The following is a 17,795-nucleotide window of genomic DNA, read 5'->3' on the forward strand; positions in this document are numbered from 1 at the left end:
ACCATACAAGAACCTTAAAAAACTGACTGCAGAAGTATTTCTATAAAAACTTGTGGCAACAGGCTAGTAACAACTTGAACTTGCACTGCTTTAAACAATCTTTCTTTTGCAGTTTGGAGGGTTTAAAAAAAAGGCAGTTGCTGACCTACTTCTTTTATGATTCGTCTAATAGCAATTATTTCTGAGAAACTGAGAGGCAGAGAAAAGACAGTGACTTCTTATGTGTGAGTTCTTCTATTGTCCGCTTCCTACTGAGAAAGTATTTGTCACTCCTGGTGGATTTCTGTTTTAGAAAAATGGATTCTAAGACTGTACAACCAGGGAAATGTTGTCACTGTGAGATAGTTAAGATTGAGGAACAGACACCAGACCCTTGCTGTTATTATCAGTGGCAACATCACTAGAACCTGGTGTGGGTCACAGATTAGACTTCATTTTTCTTCTGCTTCTGTTTCCCCACTCTAATCTGAAGGCTGCCGTTTGATCAATGTAGCACCTCAGAGATCTATTCCTTATTTTCCATTCCAGAAATGGATATCCTGTCAAATCCTCTTTTCCTTCTTGCCTTGGTTACTCAGATACCTCCTTCCCTGATTTTCCTTGCAGTCATGCTGTGCCTCCCTCTTTTGTCCTTTTGTAGCCGTCCATCCCCACTCTGACCCCTGACTGAAACACCCTGTGTAATCCTACCCTTGCCCTTTAATTAATTCTTTACCTCTCTGCACTGTGTCCTGGTTTTGGCTGGGATAGAGTTAATTGTCTTTCTAGTAGCTGGTATAGTGCTATGTCTTGGATTCAGTATGAGAAGCATGTTGATAACACACTGATGTTATCAGTTGTTGCTAAGTAGTGTTTAGTTTAAAGTCATGGATTTTTCAGCTTCTGATGCCCAGCCAGCAAGAAGGCTGGAGGGGCACAAGAGGTTGAGAGGGGGCACAGCCAGTATGGCTGACCCAAACTGGCCAAAGGGGTGTTCCAGACCATGGGATGTCATGTCCAGTATATAAACTGGGGGGAGTTGGCCTAGGGGGATCACTGCTCGGGAACTAACTGGGCATCAGTCAGCAGGTGGTGAGCAATTGCATTGTGCATCACTTGTATATTCCAATCCTATTATTATTATTATTGTCATTTTATTATTGGTATTATTATCATTATTAGTTTCTTCCTTTCTGTTCTATGAAACCATTCTTATCTCAACCCACGAGTTTTACTTTTTCTTTTCCCAATTCTCTTCCCCCATCCCACTGGGGAGGAGTGAGTGAGTGGCTGCGTGGTGCTTAGTTACTGGCTGGGGTTAAACCATGACAACTGTTGATTGTTGAAAACCTGGATAGGAGCTTGTTTCTCCAGGACTGCCTCCTTGACACTGAGCAAGGCTCACTCCCAAGATCTATCTCCTCAGCATAAACTGCCTTCTGAGAGCTTTCTTCTGACCTGCTGTCTATAAACATACATTTAACATGGACTTACGTTGTAGGTCAGTGCCTGGCACAGAGGATCCTGTAATGAGGAATGTGCCATGGGAGTACCTGCAAAATTTGCTGTAGGGCATAGGAGTGTGCAGCTGTAAAGGGTCCCTTGCCAATGGTGAACGTTCTGCATCAATATAATTTGGGAAGCGAAAGCTTTGTTAAAGTTGCTCTCTTCCTTGTGAGGCACCTCTTGACTTCAATCAGATGGTGTTTTCCTGCCCCTTGGGTCTTTTGAAATTGTAGCTACACAAAACCAGCATGTTTCAGTGTGAGTTGTAATTAGATGCATCTGCTACATTTTCCAAAGAGCGCATAGTGTAGGAGAGGTATTTGCTTCAGAATTAATTGCTTCCATTGCGCCTGGGAAAGTTGTAATCTGTTTACATTGGCCTTAGGTGGTTTCCAAAGCCTAAATGATTTGAGTAATCTTTGCAAATTTAGCCATGTTGTTGAATGAGTGATAGATACACGGGATAGACTTCATCCCTTAGAGCAATTACTGTGGATTTTCTGGTTTTAAAGCGGGGGTGAATTTAATTTGCTAACTTGTAATACTGCGTGCTGCTTTACAAGAAGTGGCTGAGGTGTTCTGTTTACACAGAAATGCTGTGTTAGACTGAATGAGAGGCTTGTGCTTTTGTACAAGGTTTTAAAGCTACCTTTTTAAAACACCTCTTGAATGGCATGGCTGGTCATTACCAAAAAAAAAAAAAAAGCATACCAAGTAACTAAAATTATACTTCTTTCAAAGGGCAACATATGCTAAATCAACATGATGGATTGATAACATTTTCCAATATCCTTTTAAATTAGCACCACCAGAGGACACGGCTCAATGGGTGGTGCTGCTGCTGACTCAGTAGCAGTGGTACCCTCACTCCCACTCTATACTAAGTCAACACAGAAGCACACTAGAAGTCTTATATTTGTATTAATAGTATCCTTCCTGTGGGAAGTAAACCTGTGGGCTCTTTCACTGTAGTCATTCATGTTTCCATTTGGTCAGGACAAATATTGGCAGGACATCAGTGCGCTGGCCAGATCTCAGCTATATAAATGCATTTTGTTTTCCTCCAGTTTCAGCGTCACTTAGCACAAGTCGTTGTGACTTTCCTACACAGTGTGTTGCTCTGTTCATCAGCACCTGGGTTCAGGAGTAGGTGAAATGCTTGATGTCTAAACAGAAATTTATAAAGTGCTCTATAATGGCTCTTGAGAGTCTTTAGAGAAAGACTTTCTGTCACAGAGAAATTGTAGCTTCTGCTTTCACACAGTATTTTAGGATACAACTTTCCATGGCTGGTTTTCGTGTTCATTGGTAGCTTATTTTAGCTATCAACTCTGTATAGCTCTTGGAAACCTGATTTAATTAAGAACTAACATGGTCTATATTTCAGGTAGATCAAAAGAAAAAGTGATGTTCGAAAGAAAGCTGTTCAGTTTCCCTGACATCTTCAAATATTTTTTCACTAGTACAAGCACTGTTTATTTACTTGGGAGGAAAGAATTTCTGGTTCAGGCAGCAGAGCACTCTATTCAAGTTTTTGGCTCAGCCAGAGCAGGCCAGTAGATTTTAGACATGAGAGGATTTTAAATGTCCCCAAACCTTTAAAAGGACTTCAGGAGATATAAGAATCATGGGGAGGAGAGGGGTTTTGATTTTGAAATCTGAGCATTTTTAAATTCCTTTGGAGGTCTGATGTAATTTTTTTTAAATCTCTGTGTGATTTAAAGTTAAAAACTGTAAAGAGGACAGGGCATAGAATCTGAGAAAATAGTAAGGGTGCTGAGTGACTAGATACATGAACTCTTCTGTGCTAAGAAGGACTGTCTTCTCAGTGATGCCTCTGTCATAATGTAAAAAAAAAAAAAATAATTTGTATGGATCGCCTAGACTGGTTATAACAGATTTTGGTTTGTGCTATAACAGATTTTTATGTAGGATAAGTTTGTATCATCCTGAAATCTCAAATAGTTTTTAAGTTTAAGAGGCATTAGTTCTTTGGGTATCTTTTTTTCCTATAAACTGTTGGCTGAGAATACACGTGTCTTTATGTTGAAACAGAGTAGATAGCTATCTGTTATGTACGTCCTACAAGTAAGTTTGCAAGCCTTCCCTTGCCAAGCAATCCTTGCTGACATACTCTTAACAGTATTTAAAACCTTATGAGTTGCCAGAGGGTGTGGTGAGGTTCCTGTATAAATATTACCGAGGCAGTTTGCTCCACACCTGCAGAAAGCAAAGGTGTGGTGAAATTTGACAATACTGGCACAATTCATCATTCTTTGGTATTACATCTACGTGCTTTGGCTTAGACACACTGTAATCAATAAAGATAGTGTTTTTCCTGAGAAATTCAGCTCTGTTAAGAAGCGCAACACTTCTGAGAAAGGACCGATCTCTGTATCTGAAAAGAGATATTTTATCTGTTAATGAATATGCAAACTGTTTTCACATATGCAAGGGTGCAGTTTTCCTTTGAATGACTCAGGCAGTGAGCATTTTTGAAGTATCCCAGATAGTAGTTAACAACAAAAATATGAAGAGTGGCCTGAATTTCTCGATCATGACACACAGTACTGCATTATGAGTAATGACGTATGTGTGGGTTGTATGCACTTTAGCTGAAACTTGTCATTTTTCTGAAAAAATCTCTCAAGGGGCGTAACTGTATGTCAGCTGCATGAATACTGAATCAGAAAGCTGATCCCTGCTTTGTGTTAATGGGTGTTTCCCAGCCTGCAGTGCTATAGTGCAAGATCTGCCATGTTGTGGGATGAAGAATGTCAATATCAAGTCGATGTATCTTCAAAACACGTTTCTAAACAAAAGTGCATCCTAAACAGGAGCCTTGTGCTGATGTGCAAGAGTAGGGTATAGAGGAAGGGCTCTCTTTTAAGAAACCCATTTAAACATTTGCTATTTTTTCATACAGCTTGACTGCAAATATTCTTGCCTAGTGGAATGACCAGGGGTTTCACAAGACAGTTTGTATTTTCAGAAGTTTCATCAGGAGAATTTCCCTGATACTTGTGGAAGTGTACTGGAAATCTTAGCTCTTCACTGATCTGCTTGGCACCTGATGGCCCTTCAGAGTTTCACACTTAACTGGTTAAGTGCACATACAAAGGCAGTAAGCCTTTGTGCTGGAAGAGAGTAACCCCCAAAAGGGCACTTGGAATGGAATTTTCCCCTCAGACTGGCAAGGACCTTGAGTGAGCTGGAGTGTCATTAGCATCATTTGAACATGTCTCACCAATGCCTTTGCCATTGCAAGATTCTTCTGTCTTTCCATCTCTCAGGTTCTCTGCCTGTTGCACAAAAGAGCACAGTCTCTTGAGACCTGACATCCTTTTATGTGGTTCAAGTTAGCAAGCTTTTCATAACAATGACCAAGTAGAAATTAATGACGATACACAAGTAAGACAAGGTGATCTATTCCTTTCTGCTCTCAGACAAAATGAGATGGAAAGTTTTGACTTTGTTCCTCAAGCTTTTGTGAGAGATGCAAAATTGTGAACTTGCAGGGTATTGCACTGAGGACCTTCTTTTAAAATATCCTGGTGATCATCTGCTCTTCTTTACCAAAGCATTTCCAAGTTCTTTGGACCTGCCCTTTCCAGTTGTGATTCAGCTGTATGCAGATCTTCATGGCTCCATTATCTTTTGGACTGCTATTTGTGGCTCTTTTAGCTCTTACAAAGCCAAAAGTAGAACCCTCTTTGTGTAGTTTAAAACTAGTGCGATTGTCCCTTTCAGCTGCTTTAGACTTCTTTCTTCTTGGTCTACCTCCCTTCATTTTCTAGAGCTTTGGCTTTATCTTCTGAGGCTTTCTTAATATCCCTTGCTTCTTTGGTTGATAATTGCTTGCCTGGGAACACAGACAGACCAAGCCATAGACCAAGACTCATTTGAATTCAGTGGTATAGAGGCAACATCAGCCTAAGGAAAGTTAGTAGAGTATGTGCAAGGAGAGGCAGAGCACATGCTCCCTGCTTGTGGCTGGAGGAATGGGCCCTCACCACACCTCCTGCAGATGCAGCTGAGATGCAGCGTGGACTTTGTAGTTGATGCAGCCTTATTGCAGAGCAGATGATCCCTCTAGGCACAGGAGTGGCAATGCTCTCCTCCCACTTCCTTCCTTTGTCTCAAACCTTCCTCTCCCTGACATTTCTCCTCTTAGAAACAAGGCTTGACCCCAGCCCTGCCCTCTTCCCTCACTGCCCCAAGAAGTAGATAGAGATTGCTGGAGGGCAAGGAGGGTAACAGAGAGCATGGTGAGGGTGGTGATAGTCAGCGCCTTGGGGAAGGGGAGTTACTGGATAGCAATGATGTGTGCGCAAGGGAAATGAGGCAGAATGACAGAGAAAAGAGGAAATGCTCTTACACACAGTCCCCTGAATTTTAATGACTCCTCATCCCCTTTTTCCACCTTTAATTCCCATATCTCTGCATTCCTTACAGGAACTCATCTGACAACTCACTATTCTCCCACTCCATATTGACCTCTTATCAGAGCCGCAACACTGGAATTTTACCTGTGTGGCTAAGAAGTCAACCTTCCACTAAGGTTTTGCTCACCTCCAGGATCCTGTTGTCTATAAGGTGCCACTAATAGAAGTTCATTGTTTGCCTGCATTGATTTTAGACTGCAGGTTGCTATTGCTAACATTTAGAAAAAGTAGGGAAGTGCTGTGTGAGTTGAAAAAATAAAAGCTCAGAATTAGTTTGGAATCTTTTTTCCTGGGAGTAGCATGCAATTGTGAGCACTGCTTAGGATTTATAGTGGTGTTCTATAGATTTTGGTTCTGAGAGGGTTAAAAGTGAGAAAAGACAATGAGAGCTTTGTGGGCTGACCATAGGAGAATCAAAATGAAGGAACTGGTGGGGCTCATTCTCACATGTGGGCAACTCTCATTTGGTAAGAGAAAGCTAATCTGGCTGGCTGGCTTACACTACTTCTACATTAGTGAGATTTGGATTTATGTTTGAAGTTAAATCGGTCAGAACATTGTGGATCCTCCAACATTAAAGATATGCAACATTTGACCTGGAAGGGCCCTGAGCAACCTGGGATGTCTTTGAAGTTAGGACCAGATGACTGTCAGCTGCCCATTCCAACCCAAGTTACTCTCTAACTCTGTGAACTTCAGGAGACTGATTTTTGCAAAAAACCTGACTTTGTTCAACTGAGCAATATTACTTACATTCTTATGCATTTGAAGAATTAGGACTGGAATAAACAGTAGGGCCCCAGGGTCAAATTCTGTCTTCTCTATGGAATTTCATTACATTAATTACCTTCCCATTGTAAGACTGCAGGCAAGCAAATAAGTGTGGCCTTGTATCTGCACAACTCACTAATCCTTTTAATTAATTGTGTCTCTTTGCACATGTGAAATTACTAGTATATATGGGGTGTGGTGGTAGAGCAGTAAAAGCCTCTTATGACAGGTCCTAAAGCTGTGAGTCTGAGCCTTCTTCCATACTTTTCCTGAAAGAAATACTAGTGGTAGAAGAGAGGTTAACCCACCTGTACTTCATGACACAGCAGAGAGCCAAAGTCTCTGGGACATAGTGCTGACTATTTTGCTTCTTTGGGGCTGGAGAGAAGAAGCTGTAGCCTCCTCTGTTGGCACAAAGGAGAGGACTTGTTCCATGCTGGGTGGTGGAGGTCTGATATCTGTCACCCAACTTGGGGGTACATCCAAGCCTGTCCTTTAGAGGCCTGCTCTTTAGGTGCCTGTTGTTACAGAAGCTACAGTGCCTCAGGTGTGGAAGGCTGTTGAAGTTTTTAGCTGTTAGACAAATATTTCTCTGTCTGAGATTTGAGGACTCCAGCATACATTCCTTAGTGGGTGTGTGATTTGCCGAGTCCCAAAATGGTTTCAAAGTTGTCACTCTCTGAAAACATAGGACTGAGAATGCTTTTCCTTTTTTTTTTTTTCATTTGTGTATTAGAGATGGAGGGACTGCACAGCTGGTTAAGGAAGTGACTACTGAGGACAAGCATATGACTGCTCGCTGCTGTCCTGGCAGAAGCCAGCAGAAATCAGGAGGCAGCACTGAATCTACCTGTTTACATACATGACCAGATGCACTTTGTATCTTCTGTCTGTGAAGGAGTATGTTTTAATTGATAAGAACTACAACAGCCTAGAAACAGTGTAGGTTTAGAACAAATCTGCTCAAAATTAAGTGTCCTGAGGATTTTAGGTGCCCTATTTCTATGACCAGATCAACAGAAACTCCAGGACAACAGTAAATACATCGTTAGCTCTCTTGCAATAAATTTCCCCATTTGTTATCTCCTGACCAGCAATTGACTACAATACAGGAAGGTGAAGGAAAATATTTGAACTGTTTATATCCCAGTGAAGGTGGTGTCATGTTATCTTCCTTCTTTTTCAAGATCATGTTTGCTACCAGGAAATTATGCCCCCTACGTTCTGCCAAAGTATGTTATCTTGAGGGATGGGAGGGGAAGCCAAAAAAGTAGAACAAGCAAAATACTGTGTGGTGGAACTGAAAAAACATTCCACCACAGACCACACAGCACTGGTGCCATGCTGTGCATACTGGAGTCAGGAAAGACCATAGCATTTTTGCGGTAACACCACACCCCAAACCCCTTCTCTTTGACTCTTCTGGTACCTCTCTCTGACAGTTCCTCACAGGTCTGTCTCATTTCTTCCTTCAGTGACAAAGGGAAGAATAGTTCATTCCAGAGAGAAACCATAACTTGCCTTAGACATTGCTTCTTTTAGCATGATTATTCTCCTTAGTTACAAAATAAGAGTCTCTAAAGCTTTATAAACACAGCACAAAGATAACTAGAAAACTCTTTCCCATTTCCTATTCCCATGTGTTCTCCAAGGCAGTGTTGTGTCTCAGTGGGATGTAGATTCTGCACGTATCCAGCTGCCTTCCAAACTGCTTATCAACTCCTGTTTCAGAGAAACTAGATGAATCATGGTTTATGCTGAAATCTGGCTAGTTTGAGTTGCATACATGAGGGATTATGGCTCATGCTGGTCCCTTCCTGGCAGAAAATTGGTCTCAATATTGTATCTTAGCCCAAAGTTAGGACAGACTTTTGTTCCTCGTTTCTCTGTAAGCAGTTAACCAACTCTGATAAAAGAATCATAGAATCGTAGAATATCTCAAGTTGAAAAGAACCCATAAGGATCATCGAGTCCAACTCCCTGCTCATTGCAGAACTACCTAAAACTAAACCATATGACCAAGAGCATCGTCCAGACAATCCTTGAACTCTGACAGGCTTGGTGCCGTGACCACTACCCTGGGGAGCTTGTTCCAGTGACCAGCCACCCGCTCAGCGAAGAACCTCTTCCTAATGTCTGACCTGAACTTCCCCTTGCACAGTTTTGTACTATTTCCTCGTGTCCTGTCGCTGGTCACCAGAGAGAGGAGATCCGCAGCTCCCCGTCCGCTGCCCCCCTTGAGGAAGTTGTAGGCTGTGCTGAGGTCACCCCTCAGCCTTCTCTTCTCCAAGCTGAACAAACCAAGTGACCTCAGCCGCTCCTCGTAAGTCTTGCCCTCAAGGCCTTTCACCCTCTTGGTCACTCTCCTCTGGACACACTCCATAGTTTGATGTCCTTTTTATACTGAGGCACCCCAAACCGCACACAGTACTGGAGGGGGGGCCGCAGCAGCGCAGTGTAGAGTGGGACAGTCCCCTCCCTTGCCTGGCTAGCTATGCTGTGCTTGATGCACCCCAGGGCACGGTTGGCCCTTTTGGCTGCCAGGGCACGCTGTTGACTCATATTTGACTTGCCACCATCCCAGACCCCCAGATCTCTTTCTGTGGGGCTGCTCTCTAGCCTCTTTCCCCTAGTTTGTATGTATATCCAGGATTACTCTGTCCCAGGTGCACTTGAAATACTCCAAATGAAATGCATTTGCTTAAACATGTTTTTATTATGGTTAAAGGAGCAAAAGAGTACATCTGCAAGATCCATTACATATGGATACACAGAAAACAATTTGAACAGTAACATGCCATATTTGGTCATGATGATTGAGCCAAAAAGATGTAAGGAGAAATATGAATTGTAAGATTTCTATAATGCATCTTTAGAAAGTGAGGAAGAGCCTTGCAGTATCGGGAGCAAAAAGAAAAAGCAATTGCCTTGTCAGAGTAGGAATGGTTGGTGACAGTTTAGAGTTTAATCTGGGAGCTTTTGAGTGACTAATTCCAGTGGAGTCACCATGAAGCTTGGGCATAGAGAAACCTGGCTTAATTAGAAGGCTGCATTTTTTTCCATAAAACTTCTGCTGGTAAATGGGGTTGTGTTTTTTCAGTGTGATGATTCGACACTGTTATAATTAACTTGCACCAGGAACATCTCTGTTCATGCTCATGCTTTCTTTGGGTCCAATTTTCATTCCCTTAACTCTTCATCCATGAGTATATAATATTACTCTCAGAAGGGAAAGGTAAAGGGCCTCTGTTTTCATGGCATAATTTCTCTGACTTAACTTTTTTCTTTTTAAATAGAGCCTTCCGGTTTTAGAAAATATGGATGAAAGAGAGAGTATGTGTTTCTTTATACCCTTGATACTGCAGTGCTTTGGATCTTGCTGTGAGGGACAGAAATTCTTTCAACTTTCTTCTTTTTAAGGGGAAAAGCATCTGCCAAAGAAGAGGATGCTGTTGGTTGGTTTGTGCTTGATCAAGAAGAGGAAAGGGTGGTCAGCCCTAAACTCTTCAGAGAAACTTGTAACCTCCATCCCACCTTCTGTTGAGCCTACCACCTCACTGCCTGCTTCATAGATTTCCACAAATGCCTCATGGACAGCTTTAGATATCTTCAGGCTCTCTGCTGAAGAAATGCCAGAGAGATCGGCTGATGAGCTGAACAGGTCAGTCACACCCAAGGCCATTAAGACAGATGTGAGGTTATATTTTTCCTCAATCTTCATGCGGGGGAGATACACTTTCATTTTCCTCTCTTCCATCGTAGTAGAACTGGTCCACTCCATGAGTTTTTCAGAGGTGATTGCACTCTCAAGCTGCAAGAAGACAAGCAAATGAGATCTCTGGGATGACAGCACAATTTCCCTTGTGGCAATGCAGTACCAGTGGTGGGTTTTTTTCTCTTTGACTGCTCTTGGCCTGGCATTTTTTCTATGTATATACAGATTAATGTATCTAGGAGAGGAAAGCAAACTATGACTCCTTCTTCTCTGCTCTGTCCTGCTTTCTATTTCTTTAATAGGCTTACTGACAATTAATTTTCTTAATGAGATGGCTACTCAGCAAATTTCACCTAAAGCTCTTCTCTATTCATTTTCTTTTCTTGCGAAATATATTCCAAAAATCATTCTGTGCTTTTGAGTTGTAAGCTCTATCTACATTTAAGACCTCTAAGTAACCAGGTATTAATGGTAACCAATTACTAATACCTGAACTATCAGTTATTACTGAGGAAATTTATCTGTGTTCAAATGCCTGTTCATTTTTATAATTTAGATTCTTTGAGTTAGTGTACAAACATCTCGATGAGCATTCATTTATTATGTAACTTTTCCTATTCAGGCTAACTACAGTCCTGCTAATGACAATATCCCATGCCTGTTTTCTGTTCATATCAACAATAGTATGTCATGTACATTTTATTTCCTGAAATTGCTTTAACCATTCCCATACCCCTCATATTCAGTTTTTAGATAGTTTAATTTTTGAAGGTATGAAGGAAGTGTGCTGAGCAGTGCCAAACCAAACAATAATTACAACTAGTAAAGCCAACATGAACTTCCCAGGAAGCTCCTCAGTGTGCAGGAATGGAGATATAAAGCCCTTGGAGTTCAAGCTGCTGGAGTAGCAGCTGCTTAGCTGAGAAGAATCTGTTTTGCAATGACCAATAGTTAATCCACTAAAGCAGTTCCTTAAGCAATCCATGCTCAGCACAAGCTATTGCAGGACCACTGAGACAGCTGCGTGCTTCTATGCAACAGTCCCATGTTGCCAGTGTTCAGATCTGTGCTGATGAAGTGTTTTAGCATAACTTAATTGTGAAGGGCTTTGCAGCACCTAAATTTCACTGTGTTTATGGTTTTCTGAAACCCAACTGCCAGGGCCATACCTGCTCCAGGCCAGAGACATCATCAGGCAACAGCACCAACATGCTCAGCTGCCCGCTCGCGTACGGAAGTTCCAGGATCTTCATTTTCTCAGAAGCCATCACTGCCACTTTAAATGAACCAATCTGATACATCATCTGCACAGGTTTGCTTTCTTGCTGCAAAACCAAATAAGATAATATAGTTTTCACAATGATTATTCGTAGAGTGTAGAAATGTCTACTTATGGTTAAAACTACTGATTGCTCCTGTTCAGGAAGATTATATAACTACTTGTCTTCTCTCTTCATAAATTCTAGAAGATGACACCTTTAAGGTGATGTATGCCCATGTACCTCAGTCACTCTGAAAGGCACCTCCTGGGTGTCTTCATCCTTAAATGCTTTTTCCCACACTCCTTTGAAGTAAATGGCATTGACAAGGACCATTTTGGTCTGGGGATCCACAGAGCTCGGTTGAAGGATATTTTTGATCATTCCTTTAAGAATGCATAGGAAAAGAGAACACATGCATATAACACATCTGTGTATAACACATCTTACTTGACAATCACAATCTTAAATGAAGGGTATAGAATTTCTGAGGAGGAGGGTGTAGGGCAGGGACATTGTTTTAGTTTTGCAGCTGTAATCTTGTACTTCCGAGGTTGATTTGCTCACTGCTGTTGGCAATAGCTGTTGTATCCCTCTCCGTAAAGAATTATAATGAGAGATAAAAGACCCAGAGGTTTACTTGTTACAAAATGAATAAACCTGTATATTTTGTGAAAATGGGAAGGACCGTTGGAACCCAGGGTGGTCTCCAACCCAAACAGTAAACATAAAGAATTCTTGCTTCAAACCAAAGTTGAAAGGAGATGTCTATATAAAGAAGGTAGCAGGACAGGGAACCAGAATTTTACTCTTTCTTCTTATACTTTGTTCTTGTTTATTCTGCAGTCCTTATGCACATAGCAAGCTCCTCCTTTAGTCCTTTCCCACCAGTAGCTTAATCATGGCCTGGTTTTCTCCTTCAAACATGACACCGCACCAGAGGTTGTGCAATTGTGAATATTTTTATTTCAGTTAAAATTCAGCATCTTTTATCTGTGTTTGCTGTTCAGGCCATGTGTTTCAAGCATAAGGGAAAGGAATGTTTTAAGGGGGCCAGGAAGAGACTGAAAGAATGGAGGAACCACATGGAGATGCAGTAGGGTAAAACTACCACTTGTGGTATACCTCTTTCTATGCATTTCATACACCTTCCTACCATTCCTTAACTCTGTGGTTTTCCATTGCCCTATACCTGTTAAGATTTCTCAAGTACCTTATGACTGCATGCCCTACTCAACAGGCACACAACTCTGGGAAGCTTGAGGGCAAAGCACACTGATCAAAGGATATCCAGATTCTCAACATTAGTGTCAAACCACTTGTCAATGTGTATAAAACATACTCTAGTGCTGTCCCTTTCATCAGGACTGGAAGTATTACATACCTGCAAAGCCCCTACAGATATAGAAAGTCCTCTAAAAGGATGTGTCTGAGGAAAAAAAAAATCATTAAATGATAGTTCCACATCTGGGAACTGATCTACTATCCAGGAGAAGGAATAGAGGGAAAGCTTTTGGGTTTTTTGTCTCCTGACTTAAGCATTCTCATATGCTGTTCAAACATGGTGGCAGAAGGGAAAATACCTATGCCGATACTTGGTTTGCTCTTACCATTTGTCTGACTTTCAACCCAGGAATTGATGAGCTCTCTGGCTTGTTCTGCAGCTGTTTGAAAGCTGACAGTTTCTAAGCCTCCTTTATACAGTTCCTTCACACATTGTAAGTACTCCTGCAAAGGAAGAGCATGCAGTTTTCAGATCAGAATGTCAAAGGATTTTGCAAATATGAAATGCAACACTGAAATTAACAGATATGAATAATCTGCTTATTAAGGCTCATCAGTAACCAATTATTTTAGTTCATAAGCATCTTAAAATTTGACATTCATTGCTTCAAGCAAGAGTATATGCTCACACTTTTTAAAATATTTTCCAGAACGAAGTTTCATCCAAAAATGGCATTCATTTCAGTTGAAGTATGGGGGTTTTTTCATGTTGCCCACTTTTTAACTTTTTATTTTGCAATGGTATTTTCCTTTAATTTCAGATTAAATGTTCCTTTCAATGGGAAAGCTTAGAATATTTTTGAGAACCTGAAGTTATTTTTCAGGTTTATTTTACAAGTTGAGAAAACAGTTGGAGTTAACTATTTCCAATAAAAGTTACTTTTATTAATTATACCTTGACATGATTGGATCATGACTGTACTTTGCACAAACATCTATTTGGCTAGGCACATTTTTTCTCAAGACTGTAGAGGGTTAGGGCTGTGATAGAAAGAAGTCATGAATCCTGTCTTCTATATGGAATAAAATTTCTTTAGCAGAACCTAGACTTCTGACAGTGCTTTTGCATTACAGAATGGTACAGCTTTGACAAGGAAATACACTCAGATCATATCTTAGAGCAACTTACCGGTAGGATTGGGTATGTCTCTTCAGCATAAAGTCTACTGGCAAGGCTGAGTGAATAATTGTCACTTGGTTTGGTGATTTGGGTGAAAATGTCTTTAAGTGAAGTATGGATGCTTACAGATGTGCCGCACTGAATTTTTGGCATGAATACAAATAAAAAGATAGATGATGTTATTCTAGTGTTAGTACTTAGTAGGTTTTTCATACTATATGAAAGATAGAGTAGTTCAGACACTTCTGCTTACAAAACTTGTTCATCCTGTATGTCTTGTTTCTGTAACTACACTGATGTAGTAGTTTTCTAAAAGATACATTTCTGTGCTGTTTTTCTACTGTAATTTCTTCATACCTCTCTCAGGGGGACTCTTAATTACCTGCAACAGTAATCTACCTCCAGCAGATCAGATAGGCTTTCCTCCATTCCCAACCAGTCCCATTTAACCAGTAACATCCAGCTACCTTGCCTAAGCATACCAATATCCATAATTTTCCCTATTTGCCAAATATTATTGTGCTGGGTTTCATCTTATGCTTGTTCTGAATCCTCTGTTACCTCCCTTCTCTCTCTGTTCTTATGAATGAAGTGTTTCCCCAACTGCTGGATGCAGAGCACGAGCTGCTCATCAGAGAGGGGTCAGAACTGCTCAGAGACTGCTTTGTCTGCTAGATTTTGCTCCTAGGAGAAAGTGACATAGAGAAGGACATGAAATTATTTCTGTACCTGAGATTCAACAGTGTCTCCAAATCCTGTCATTTTATCAAAGTGAAGGACCTGAAATTGAAAATAGCAGTAGTTAAAATAACAGGTATGACAAAACCAGGTTATGCACTTGAGATTAACACATGATATTTGAAGTAAACCTATTGGCTAATTGAGAAGCTGAATGACTCAAAAGGTGCAATCCATCTGTACCATCTGCGAACAGCTGTGCCTACTGTTGCCATTTTAGATGCTCTCTTTTTCTATTGAACATCTAGAAATCAGCTCCAGTGTGCCATTAATAATAACTTTCTTCCAGGTAACAAGCTAGCCACTCTCTATGAAGGAAATGAGAGCTGGAGGAAACTCATGTGAAACATTTTGCAGTCTGGAGACATGTTTTCGCTCTCTCCCTGGAGATTTTATCTACTTTCTTTACTCTAAACAAAGGACCACTTGAATGTGGTGTTCTCTTTGAGAATCCTACTGCTAACAATGATAACATTAAAATTTAAAACCAGTTTCAAGATTTCTGGCTGATGCATTTGTTTAACACTATGGGAGTTTGAGGTGGCCGCAGCTTTTGATAACTCTGAATCTAGATTTTTTAGCCTCTGAGCTATGCAAGGGACATTATCGTATAATTAAGTACTATGGCTCTATTGAGCAGCAGGAAGGTTTAAATCCTTAACTGTAGCCTCACCTTATCTATCTGAGTCCTGGTGTTTTCTCTTGCACCCAGGTAGACCATGGACAGAGCTGAAATGATGGTCAGGGGGGAGTAGAAGATGTTCTCGTTGACATGCTGGACTTTCAGCTCCTTGAATACATCAAAACAAAATTCCGTGCTTGCTGCACCAATGGAGCCCATTGAGAAACCAGTATTGTCTAGAGGAAACAGCAGAAGTACGATGAAAAAGTAATAATGGAATACCATATGAACACAGCGCAATGCACTTTAATAGTAGTTTTTAGGCAGTGAAATATAAACAAGTAGTTTTGAAGTCATTCTGTGGTAACATGCCTATTGTTATGTTCACCTCTCATGCATGTTAGAAACTCTGTATTCGTAAATCTATTTCTTTCTGCATTTGTATTCCATTGCCTTTCTGGCAATAAAGTTCCTCAGAGGTCTTAAATCTGTATGTGATTTCTGTTTACCTTTTCAAAGCAGTCAAGCAACAATTGCCTGTATTTATTTTCAGTCAGTGAAGGCTAGAGTTCCTCGGTACTTTGTAGTACCTTTGAAGAAAACAAGAAAATATGATCTGTCTTTGATATACTTGCAAAGCTGGAAGTTCAAAGTGCAAATTTTAGTAGACTTGCTCTAGGTTTGGACAGCTACAAGTAAAAGCAGAGGCTAGCTGACTATTTTTATTTTATAAAAATAAATAAGTGCAGTAAAATATGTATTTGTTGCACAGTACTTACTGTCAGTAGATCTTCAAAGATTTGTATCTTTACCCTTGTTTTAGTAATGGAAGCATGGATAGACAATATAATTCATCTAAGGTCACCTAGTCTAGGAGAGAGACTGATGCACAAACTTCATATTCCACCCTATTGTGCTTTCAGCTATAGCGTGCTTTGCTTAAATATATATATATATGTACTACGCTATAAGCTTTCTGAGAAATTAAATTTTGTTAGTGACATTCAGATAGAATAGAAATGCAGACATGATAAAATAGCAATGTCTACCATAATACAACACTGTTAAATGAATATTTGTTTGTGGCATAGACCAGTAAAATCTTTATATTTGTTTCTGTCTGGGGCTACTATAAAGTGCTGGACAGTGTAAGTCCCGTGTAGCCACTATGCTTATATAAAAGACGACTTTTGAGATCAGCATGCATCTAGTTTCCTTCCTGTGATTTATAAAAATTGTGGAAGTCTGTCTTTCAAAATCCAGCCCCTTATGTAGGTGCTTAATGCTGGGATCTCAAGTATTTCTTTGAAGTATTAAACTCCACCAAGGTTTTTAGTGACCATGCTCATGAGTATACACATACACTCACACACACATTTCTCTCACTTTCCTTTCTGTATATAAGTTCACATTTACAGATTATGGTAAAGATAAGTCTGTAACACCCACATATGTTTTTATCTTGTGTAGTGTTCACCAGCTGTATTTTCCAGGGATGCAACTGTTAGAGAAATTTCACATTAAAATAAACATAGCAAATTCATTGAATGCCACAATTTTGCTCTCAGTGCACTCTCTTGAACCAAAGGTCGATCAAGCAAACTTATTCTTTGGCAGCCAAAATCAAACTTAAAAGATACTGAATGAAAGGATAATGTGCTCTGAAATAAAATCATAATTTAAGCACAAAATACTATTTTAAGCACAAAGAATAAACTTAAAAAATGTCTTCTGAAAACAAATACTCAGGTTTTACACATAATAAAATAGTGTAGAACGCATATACACAGGTGAGAAGATTTGTAGAGAATACCATGTAAATATTCTGTCCTTAAAGATACCAAACACAATAGTTTCTTTTTTTTAAGTTTAGGCATGAACAAGAAAAAATACAGTGAAAAGCTAAATTTTCGTAGAGAAATGCTTACCTTTTGAGCTTCAGCACCAAAGGCAATACAGCTTTCCAGCTGTATGTAGACAGACTGGCTGAGCCCTTGGGAATTTATACAGTCTGAATTGTGACCCACCCGTTGCTGCCCTTCAGAAGTTTGAACTTTGACACCATAAAAATAATTTAATGGGATTAGGTCATATTTTAGTTTCAATGGGTCCATTTTTGATTGAAGGGGGAGCAAATATTAGTTTTTTATTCTGTATAACAAAGTGTTTTCCACCAGTACATCAGGACTGTTGGACTGGAGAAAAGACTGGGACATAGTGCTGACATTCCTTTAAGCCTCATTTGCAATTAGATACTGCGATGTTAATAAAAACAAAAAATGTGAAAACCTTAGTGATGGAAAATGTAATTAGCAGTTATTAGTCAATGTGTCTATAATTAGACAATTTGTTATTG

At 40.1% G+C, this 17,795-nt stretch overlaps 1 protein-coding gene across 1 annotated transcript; it reads right to left on the reverse strand.

The window, feature by feature from the left end:
• Positions 1-9,997: 9,997 nt before the first annotated feature.
• Positions 9,998-17,410, reverse strand: LOC104835353 (ovalbumin-like). Its single transcript, XM_010573302.1, has 8 exons — positions 17,368-17,410; positions 15,491-15,675; positions 14,809-14,859; positions 14,089-14,217; positions 13,286-13,403; positions 11,919-12,061; positions 11,586-11,741; positions 9,998-10,512 (listed from the first exon to the last, which is right to left on the reverse strand). Exons 2-8 carry the CDS (start codon positions 15,656-15,658, stop codon positions 10,117-10,119), a joined length of 1,161 nt encoding a protein of 386 aa, XP_010571604.1. The 5' UTR covers positions 15,659-15,675; positions 17,368-17,410; the 3' UTR covers positions 9,998-10,116.
• Positions 17,411-17,795: the final 385 nt, after the last annotated feature.

This window comes from Haliaeetus leucocephalus, unplaced genomic scaffold (assembly GCF_000737465.1).
Source record: "Haliaeetus leucocephalus isolate CR32 unplaced genomic scaffold, Haliaeetus_leucocephalus-4.0 Scaffold373, whole genome shotgun sequence".
Classification (NCBI taxonomy): domain Eukaryota; kingdom Metazoa; phylum Chordata; class Aves; order Accipitriformes; family Accipitridae; genus Haliaeetus; species Haliaeetus leucocephalus.